Source organism: Polyodon spathula, chromosome 12 (assembly GCF_017654505.1).
Source record: "Polyodon spathula isolate WHYD16114869_AA chromosome 12, ASM1765450v1, whole genome shotgun sequence".
In the NCBI taxonomy this organism is placed as follows: domain Eukaryota; kingdom Metazoa; phylum Chordata; class Actinopteri; order Acipenseriformes; family Polyodontidae; genus Polyodon; species Polyodon spathula.
In genome coordinates, this window is record NC_054545.1 from 24,576,802 (window position 1) to 24,586,606 (window position 9,805).

At 39.9% G+C, this 9,805-nt stretch overlaps 1 protein-coding gene across 1 annotated transcript; it reads left to right on the plus strand.

Annotated features, from left to right (window-relative positions):
* Nucleotides 1–1,184: 1,184 nt before the first annotated feature.
* LOC121324358 (receptor of activated protein C kinase 1) lies at nt 1,185–7,718 on the plus strand. Its single transcript, XM_041266100.1, has 8 exons — nt 1,185–1,398; nt 2,447–2,618; nt 3,348–3,495; nt 4,768–4,863; nt 5,381–5,491; nt 6,580–6,720; nt 7,131–7,241; nt 7,587–7,718. The coding sequence occupies exons 1-8, from the start codon at nt 1,290–1,292 to the stop codon at nt 7,650–7,652; spliced, it is 954 nt and encodes a 317-aa protein (XP_041122034.1). The 5' UTR covers nt 1,185–1,289; the 3' UTR covers nt 7,653–7,718.
* Nucleotides 7,719–9,805: the final 2,087 nt, after the last annotated feature.

Consider the following 9,805-nt stretch of genomic DNA (forward strand, 5'->3'; position numbering starts at 1 on the left):
ATTTAAATTGAGATATAAGTACATAAGATACATACAGTTTGCTATAAAAATGCTGCTGCTACTGTACTGGTATTTAAGAAAACTATTTAAAAAAAAAAAAAAAAAAAAACTTTGAAAGTTTCAGTTTCCATCACTTAAAATATGTAGATGTTGCTTGAACGTCAAACTGCAGCAGGGCACAGACGATAATGTAATCAACAACGAGCTGCAGTGAGTTCCAAACTTAAAACGTTTTCTTGTTGTTTAGGTAAGTGCTTTGATCAGTTCAGCAATCTTAAGAATTTTGTAGAAGTGACGAAGAGTTCAAGAACATGCTAGCACTCTAAAAATGGGCCAAATATTTCAACAGGTCCAAAAACATTGAATGTCACTCAGCACTGTGAAATATTGCACAGTTCTTTTCTGTTCCCTCACTCAATGCAAATGTAGAGCGAGTTTTTTCACTGATGCAAAGCCAGTGGACAAAGGAAAGGGGCAGCTTGACTGGCGAGTCACTGAAAGGAATCCTGCTCGTACAGCACAACTTCAGGAAAGCATCCTGAGCTACTTCAACCACTGTCGAGAAAGATACGCTCTGCAGAGAAACATGCATGGGCACGAAAAGAAGCAGCACAGTAGGATAGGGATGTTTAATGCACAGATTTGACAGTTATCTTGCAAAGACTTTTTTGATTGCTAAGCAATGGAGTACTGACTGTAAAAAGTTACATGTGTGTTTGATGCAGGCCATTATACTATTTTTGTTTTGTTTTGTTTTAATCATTTTCAAATGTTCAAAGTAGAAATAAACGTTACAGTTTAGTTTAAATTTAGTTTCTCTGTGTTGCACAATGGAAGATTAATCTTAAATAAAAATTGGTCCTGCCAGTCAGCAACCCCCTGGGCAGTGTCCTTCTTTTGAGGATCAGCAATATGGTAACCACATAATAAACGCAGCCACACATGGCATGTCACAGCATTGTGAGAGTGGGACATGCGTAGTATATGCATGGGGAATGCAAGGTATGATGTTATTGACCATATAAAAGTTTACATGGTAAATTCAAATCGTATTTAAATAGCGTTTCACGTGCAGCTGCAAACAGGCTTGTGATGTTTTGCAGCTAACCTCCGTGTACCCACAATGCAACACGGCCCTCTGGGTGGCTTTTTTTTTTTTTTTTAGTTCCGTTTGTGGGTCAGCTCTTCCTCTTTCCTTGTGCCTGTATCTGAGAGGAGCAGGGTGGCCATCGGCTCCGATCGCAATCCGACTCCATCCTCATTGAAAGGCACCGCGTATCGTCGCCAGAATGACTGAGCAGATGACTCTAAGAGGGACCCTGAAAGGCCACAATGGCTGGGTTACCCAGATTGCTACCACTCCGCAGTTTCCAGACATGATTCTCTCTGCATCCAGAGGTAACCCTGTCGTCTCGGCCCGCCGCCATCATGCCTTGGCTGCTTTGGCAGGCTACGTGGTATAGGGGGAAGGTTTACGGTGATTGTCACGAAAGTGGTTGAAACTACAGTACAACACTGACAGTATTGGTGTTAAAAATAAGTACATAGTCTAATTTTATGTTTTTTATGGCAAGTGTGAAACGCAGCAGGAAACGCGTGTGTATTGCTGTTGGGTAGATAAACGAAGTACAAAGCTTTCAGTTAAATGCGACACGGGAGTGGTGTAGTTTTTTATTTTTGTTATTTGTAGCAAATTCGGCTGCGTTCTATCTAGTTGAAACAAGATTAAAATGTGTGATAGTAGAAGGTTAATATGCTCCTGGGCGGTGCGTTGTAAACAGTTCTTTGAAAAACATGGCATTTTAACGCATTTAATATGTGAAATGTTTCAGTTTATCAGATTGAATACACATGTTTTTCACAACCAACATGTACCGGCTGCTTTTCATCGATGCATACAACACTAGTACTGTGAATCGCGGTATAAAGCAGGAGCTGCGCGGTAGTGTTTGAAAACGAAGAAGTGGCTTCTTTGCAGTTGTTAGGTTTTATTGAATGTGTAGATACAAGATTATCAAATACATTTTGCCATTGCATTGTTACGACCTTTCAAGTAAAACAGAAATAATAATTAACTTACAAATCTAATCATGAATGAACGGCGAAATATTCTGAACTAAAAATGGCCCTTTGGTCAAATTAAGTAAACAAGATGGTTCTTAGGTTGGTCTAATACAGTGAAGTATGTACAGTAATGAGTTTTCTCTGTCGATAGATAGATGTATGTGTATATATATATATATATATATATATTTTTTTTTTTTTTTTTTTGCAAATTAAGGAATTTTTTTTAAAGCTGCAATATTGAAGTCAAATATTCATAATAACCTGACTGGTGTTGGGATACAGCAAGACAGACCTATTGGTGTGAAAATAGTGTTTTGTACACTAACCCTGCATTTTTTTTTGTGTGTGCAATGGTAATACATGACTGTTCAACCTTCAGATAAATCTATCATCATGTGGAAGCTGACCCGGGATGAGACCAACTACGGCATCCCCCAGCGTGCTCTCCGCGGCCACTCCCACTTCGTCAGTGATGTGGTCATCTCCTCTGACGGTCAGTTTGCTCTGTCTGGATCTTGGGATGGAACGCTTCGACTTTGGGACCTGACTACGTAAGTGTGTTGGTATGCTGCTGCTGCTTTTGCAATTGTCAGCATAGCAATACTAAGCAGTCTTACTGCACACTAGTACATGATTATTCGGGTCTCCACAGGCAAGAGTCGTTAGTGTTGACTGGGTTAGTTTACCATTCCAGGTGAATAAACGGCTGCTTGATTTGTGATTGCTGCTTTGCTTGGACTCCCACAAATCCAGTAGCGGTTTCTTCACATGCTTAACTTGGAGTGGTAAACTAGTCCAATCTGCACCATTGGATCTGAACAATCGTTTCGTGTTGTGTGAACAGACCACCTGTCTAGGTCAGTGGTTTGCTTGTAAAGTGAAAAACGTTCAGTGCCTTTGTCTGTCCCAGTGATTATCTTATTTGCGGTCCTATCATCTGAACTGTTGATGACAACCTGCAATGCTGATGGGAAAGTGGCTAAGTTTAACACCCTGGAGGCTAGGGTTTACTTTTTAAATGGTGAAACAGCTTTCAGAGTTGTCAGTACATAAGTGCAGACAAAGCAAATGGTTAAATTTAAAAGCAAACTACGTTTTATTTAAGCTATGTTTTATATTGTGGAACACACAGTCCTGTAGTGATCACTCTGTATCTGTAAAATACCGTATGCATAAGAATTGGGCAAATTGTGTGTGAAAGATTTGCATCACCTTCTGAAACTTTGTTGTACCCTCATCTAGAGTTCATGTTAAATAGACTCTGTTTTGTGTGTTTTTAGAGGCACAACTACCCGACGCTTTGTCGGGCACACCAAGGATGTCTTGAGTGTTGCCTTCTCTGCTGACAACCGCCAGATTGTGTCAGGCTCTCGGGATAAGACCATCAAGCTGTGGAACACTCTGGGAGTCTGCAAGTACACAATCCAGGTAGGGGCTGCCCAAGGGCTTTACAAGGCTTGCACAAGCCCTGCAAAGTGGTCCTGGGTTTCAGAACTACTTTCAATTATCTAGGTGATCAGGAGTTTGAAACATTTTTACTCCAGTACTGCTCAAATATAACTCCCTATTAGTGTGATTGGTACAGTGTAGATTTTGTGCAAACTCCAGGTAATTTACCTAAGGAAAGTTCTGGAGCACAGGACCGGGTGCCAGGCTAGTGTGAGTTTTGAGTCCTGAAATTTGGTTTAGCTTCAGTATCTTAACTTGGAAGTGTGCTCTGAAGTAGTGATATGTCCTAAATCTGGTGCCTCCAGCATGGCTTTGTTCCTGCCAGGTTATCTGTTTCACCGATGCTGGGACAGTTCAGTTGAATCGAGGTCCTGGACTGCACTGGAACAGGTTGAAGATCACTAGCTTACAGTACTGTGTGTCTACTGTGTTCAGACCTGTCTGGAGAGGTGTTAGGCACCTGTGTGAGATCAATACTTGACAATTAGAATGGAGTACAAATATTCTTTAACACAACCCTGCCCTTCTCGCAGAAACTTCCAAATGGCTCTGAGCTCCAATTGTTGTTCTGAAGTTCAAACCGCATTTCACCACAATGCTTACCCACAAAATGCATGTAGTTTGAGCATGTCTTCAAAATCTGTTTGCTTGGGCTATATTATATTAAGCACCACAAAGCTTTTTATGTAACTTGCTGTCAGTGAAATTTGTATGCTGTTGAAATGAAAATGCCTGTACGTGCTGCCCCAAGTCTGTCCCAGTGATTATAAAATTCATGGTCCTGTCATCTGAACAACTCAGTTTTGATGACAAGTCCTGCAATTATGATGGGATATGCAAAGTTTCAAATTCTTTAATACTGGAGTTGTTCACATTTCACCTGGTATTGTGCAATAGGTTGTTGATTTTTCGATCTATTAAAATCAGTATTACAAATACAGTACTGGACCAGATCAGAGGTTCTACTAGATCAGTCAAGCAAAGCTGGATAGATGTCATTAACATCTTTGGTTTCCTTGCCTCCGCATCCCACCCACACCCCTGGCCACACACTCGCACAACTGTAAAGTGAATTGAAAGTTCAAGTAACGCATCAAAGCTGCAACCTGTTGCACAATTTAAGTTTTGTAATGTTTCAGTTAACTTGTTGCAGTCCTTAAATACATTGAAACACAGTTGAGATGCACACTATATGGTGGATTAGCCCTGGCTTTTGTCCTTTTTTTAATGTTTTGTTCCTTTTTTCTCCAGGATGAAAGCCACACTGAATGGGCTTCCTGCGTGCGCTTCTCTCCAAACAGCAGCAACCCCATCATCGTCTCTTGCGGCTGGGACAAGATGGTTAAGGTGTGAATATTTGACTTCCAGTAAACCTAACCTTGTTAGCTAATTCCAAGAGTGTCCCAGTGATTACAAAATTCACGGTCCTATCATCTGAGCCATTAGGTTTTGATGACAAGTCCTGCAATTATGATGGGATGTAATTCAGATTCAAATGGCATAAACTGCTTGTGGAAATGTCATGTACTGTTATTAAATGTATTCCTCATGGTGCTTTAATTGAATCCATCTGTACAAGTACTAAAACTAAAAAAGTGTTTTGAAAGTTTAGGGCTTTATAATGAAGTTCTAATACTTGTTATTGAAAACTGTGGTTCTCAACTCTGCTTCCTGATGCTTGTGAGTTTCACACTTGTTAATGGTGTGAAACCTGTTAAGAATCGGGTTGCAAGCACTATTCCATAGGCAATAGAGACAGAAACCTGGACTCTACTGCCAGTTCTGTGCCTACAGTAATACTTGCTTATGAACTTGAGATTTGTGAAATGGTGGTTTGTATCTAAATATGTGTTTAAATTGCCAGGTCTGGAATTTGGCTAACTGTAAGCTGAAGACTAACCACATTGGACACACTGGCTATCTGAACACAGTCACGGTCTCTCCCGATGGCTCCCTGTGTGCCTCTGGTGGCAAGGTAAACAAAAGCAGGATCGTTAGATACACTTGCTTCTTTCATTCAAACTGCACATTAGACGCCTGTTTGCATATACACATTTAACCTTGGGAAATTTTAAATGTGCTGTGCACGTCTAGCTGTAGGATGGTATGGCGCACAGCATTACTGAAGAGTTTCGCTTGGAGGCTGTGTGAGTGTGTGGGTGGCGTGAGCTGTGATGAAACCTTCAATGCCATCTGTATTGTACGGTGATGATAAAGAGGCTGTTTCTGAGCACAACCCTTGTTTTATTACTCATCTTTGTGGCAGAACATGTGTACATTAGCACACAGTTGCAGTGACGTGTTTCTTACTATGCATCATACAAATAGCTCATCAGGACCATCAAATGTATCATAGTGCACATTGCATTGTGACTGTTGTGAAACACATCTTACTGTGACATATTGCAAATGTATTGTTCTACCCCAAGTTCTACACACTGCTGCCTGTAGTCTGGATTCATGTTTCTTGAAAGACAGAAATGGCTACAATGGAGGTTGATTCTTTTAAAACCTGCAGTTCAATTAGTTCTATTTATTCTGTTATATTGTTTATCTTCTGTTACAGAAGTGGGTGACAATTGTCTCTGCAGTTTAATAAATTAAAAAAAAAAACCTATGCTCTACTGTAGTGGTATAGTGGAGGCTGCTGTACTTGTTTTACATGGAGAACCGCCTATCTAAATTGTGATAAGACTTTCAATGGAAATACTTTAGCAGAAGTTATTGCGTATTGGAATCTGGGTAGGAAGGAGGCCTCAGTCTTTGTTAAACTTGCATTACATGTGTAAGGTGAGGTATACTTTTTTTGTTATTTGTTTGCTCCCCATAGGTTGGCTTCAGTACATTATGTATGTGATTTGTCACAAACTGTTTTCGTACTAGTACAAAGTATGCAGGGTTTTGGCAGTGTAGTTACCCAATTTCTTACTGGTAGCTTTTTTATGTGAGTAGGTCCCTAGATTATGCTATTATGAATTTGATGCAAGGTCCTAACTGTGTATAGTTTGGTTTTACTGTAGTTTACAAAGATTGACTGGCAGTATTTTGTTCTCTTCCCATTAGGATGGTCAGGCAATGCTGTGGGACCTGAATGAAGGCAAGCACCTGTACACTTTGGATGGTGGAGACACAATCAACGCTCTGTGCTTCAGCCCCAACAGATACTGGCTGTGTGCTGCTACTGGACCCAGCATCAAGATCTGGGTGAGTTGCAGCTCAAATGTACCTTTCAGTGAGTTCATGTTCTAGGGAGAATTGTGTGGGAGTATCTACTAAAAGGAAAATAGATCTATTCTGTCTTTTGAATTGTGAAATGAGGAGTTCATAAACCGTAAGCTATGATGAAACTTTCAATGCCATCTGTATTGTACGGTGATGATAAAGAGGCTGTTTCTGAGCGCAACCCTTCTGTGTACTGTAGGTAAGTGAATGGTGAACCCATAAGGTAAAGGTTTACAGAAGTAAACCTACACTACCTTTGTTGCCACCAAACACTCCAGCTAAACCTGGAGTTCACATTGCATTCAGATCTGTCCAGCATTTTGAATGGTGCTGTAGATTTCTGTGGATTGTGTTTGTGTAACATAAGAACTAACTATCTCCCTCCGCTACAGGACTTGGAAGGCAAGATCATCGTTGATGAGCTGAGGCAGGAGGTGATCAGCACCAGCAGCAAGGCTGAGCCCCCACAGTGCACATCCCTGGCCTGGTCTGCAGATGGTCAGGTAAGAAGTGCTCGCCCTTTCTGTCGGGTGTGCCTGCTTCTTTCCCAGGCATTCTGACCATTCACTACTAGTCTGATTTTTTTACATTGGTAAACTCGTCCTGCATGTATGAGGGGCCACAGTGATTAAATAAGCATGCATTAGTTAGACCTCCTGTCTTGCTTCCTGAAATCACAAGGTGGTCATTTAACAATTGAAAATGGCAGCAATGCAGGTGCAGATCTTGGCTACACCTTGTAATTGTAAGAGCTGGAATGGATGGAAAGAGGTGCTGTGGATGATGGTCTTAAATGTCAAAATAGATATTGGACCTAACTCCATAATAAATTTGCCTCTCTTTTGCAGACCCTGTTTGCTGGTTACACCGACAACCTGATCAGAGTTTGGCAGGTCACCATCGGCACACGATAATTGTTTTCTACGAAAATGAAGAGAACTGTTGAACTGTTGGAGCTTTGAATAAAAATTTGAAATTTGTGTTTTGGTTTTTTTGTGTGAAGTGATGGTGGAAGTATTTATATTAAATACTCTCACTTGTGTGGTTTCAGGATTGTGAAAGAGTATTAAGGTTGATGGAGGTGCCTAGAGCTGCTGACCCCTGTAAGGATTCTTGCATGTGCTATATTGTGTTCTGCACCTTGATGGGCAGTTACAGGGTGTATATCTTGTGTAAGGTACTTTTTTTTTTTTTTTTTTTTTCCCACAAATAGTGAATTCTGATTTCAATTTGCAAAATGACGTTCAAAGTGAGAACCCTGTGTGTGTGTGTGTAGATAAATATAAAAATAATTGGGGGGGGGGGGGTGTCCCTGAGATTTGGATGGTAGAAGCACAGGCACATAGTGCGCAAGGTGAGTCATGCAGCGCACGTTCATGCTGTGTGCTGAGGTCTCGAAAGGGAGTGTTGCATTTGCTGAGGCAGTCCTGTGGGTTGAGGTAAAACCAGGGACTGTGCTGGCCAGGTGCTCAGTGAGCACAAGAGTGGACACCTGCAGGGCTGGCCCTTGTCCTCCATAGGTTGGTAGCTTGCTGACATCTGCTCTTGAGTTCCTGGGTGAAAAAGGCAGCTGACTTGGTTTTGGAATAGGACTCCTCCCACTGAATCTTTGAGTCTCCTGAGCCATATGTGGAATTGCACCAATGAGGAAAGAAGAGAATTGGGCATTCAAAATTGGGTGGTGGGAGACTGATTGGATGCACTAAATTAAAAGTAAATAAATAACAAGGCTGTCAAGTGATTAAAAATGTGTTGAGATTAATATATATATATATATATATATATATATAAATAAATAAATATATCTCAGTTAATCTTGGTTTTAATTGATACAATTGCTGCATCCATCTCATTGAAGTCTGTTCTATTACTGTAGTAATATTATTTTCATACGAAAAACAACCCAATATAAAAAACATGTTTTCTTATTTTTGGATCCTATTTGTTGGACCCACTTTATAGTTTTATAATTACAATCCAGCATTTGTTAAATTGTTTCAACCAAATGCTAAATCACAATGGGTTTAGTTGATTACTCAGAAAGACTGCAATTAAAATTACGCAAGAACTGATGTTTATCAAAGCCATTTAAATAGGAATTTTAAATTTTCCTGTTAACTTGAAAGTGCCTAAAGAAGACATTTACTGAGTAATGGTTATATTCTCCATAATTGCAAATAATATCAAATGTAGTTATTGAAATAAAGCAAAGCTACAATGTGATTGCGGCTGCAGTCGATAGCTATCCACTTGGCAGCAATACCAGTTATAGTATTATACCTGGTTTTATTCATGAGTTTGCAGTGATCCTGAATTTCTAAAACAATACTCTGGAAACAGGTTCCATTTGTTGTATTGTCTAGCAGAACTACTAGAAAGTGTATTTTCTGAAGTGAAACCATGTTTAGCAGCACATGTGGTACAGTAGACTACATGCACTTTGATACTGGAAATCACTCTGGCAGTAGATACAAGTAACCGTCTTATCCAATGAACCATCAGAAAGTTTTTTAAAAATAAATGCATTTCTGTGACTAATTTTGTATGCAAACGATGACTGAACTCATTCAGTCCTGGCATACACTCAGGTGTATTAAAGTGGTGCCGTAGGAAATTAATGCTGAGAAGGACAAGACAGTGCGATTAACGTGTTAAAAAAAAGAATCCCCAAAAATGTATGTGTAAATATATATATATATATATATATATATATATATATATATATATATATATATATATCTATACACACACGCTGCCTACAGAAAGTCTACACCCCCTTGAACTTTTTTCACATTTTGTTGTGTCAGTGTCTCAGAGTTTCATGCATTTAAATGAGGATTTTTTTCCACTTATCTGCACACCATACTCCACACTGTTAAGGGGAAAAAAGTTATATTTTAAAAATACAAAACCGAAATATCATAATTGGTTAAGTCTCCAACCCCCTGAGTTAATACTTGGTGGAAGCACCTTTGGCAGCAATTACAGCTGTGAGTCTGTTGGGATAGGTCTCTACCAGCTTTGCACACCTAGATTTGACAGTATTTGACCATTCTTCTTTACAAAA

Coding starts and splice junctions, on each gene's coding strand:
- LOC121324358 (XM_041266100.1), top strand. CDS start 1,290: ATGACTGAGCAGATGACTCTAAGAGGGACCCTGAAAGGCCACAATGGC. Junction 2,619..3,347: donor CGACTTTGGGACCTGACTAC/GTAAGTGTGTTG, acceptor GTGTGTTTTTAG/AGGCACAACTACCCGACGCT. Junction 4,864..5,380: donor GCTGGGACAAGATGGTTAAG/GTGTGAATATTT, acceptor TTAAATTGCCAG/GTCTGGAATTTGGCTAACTG.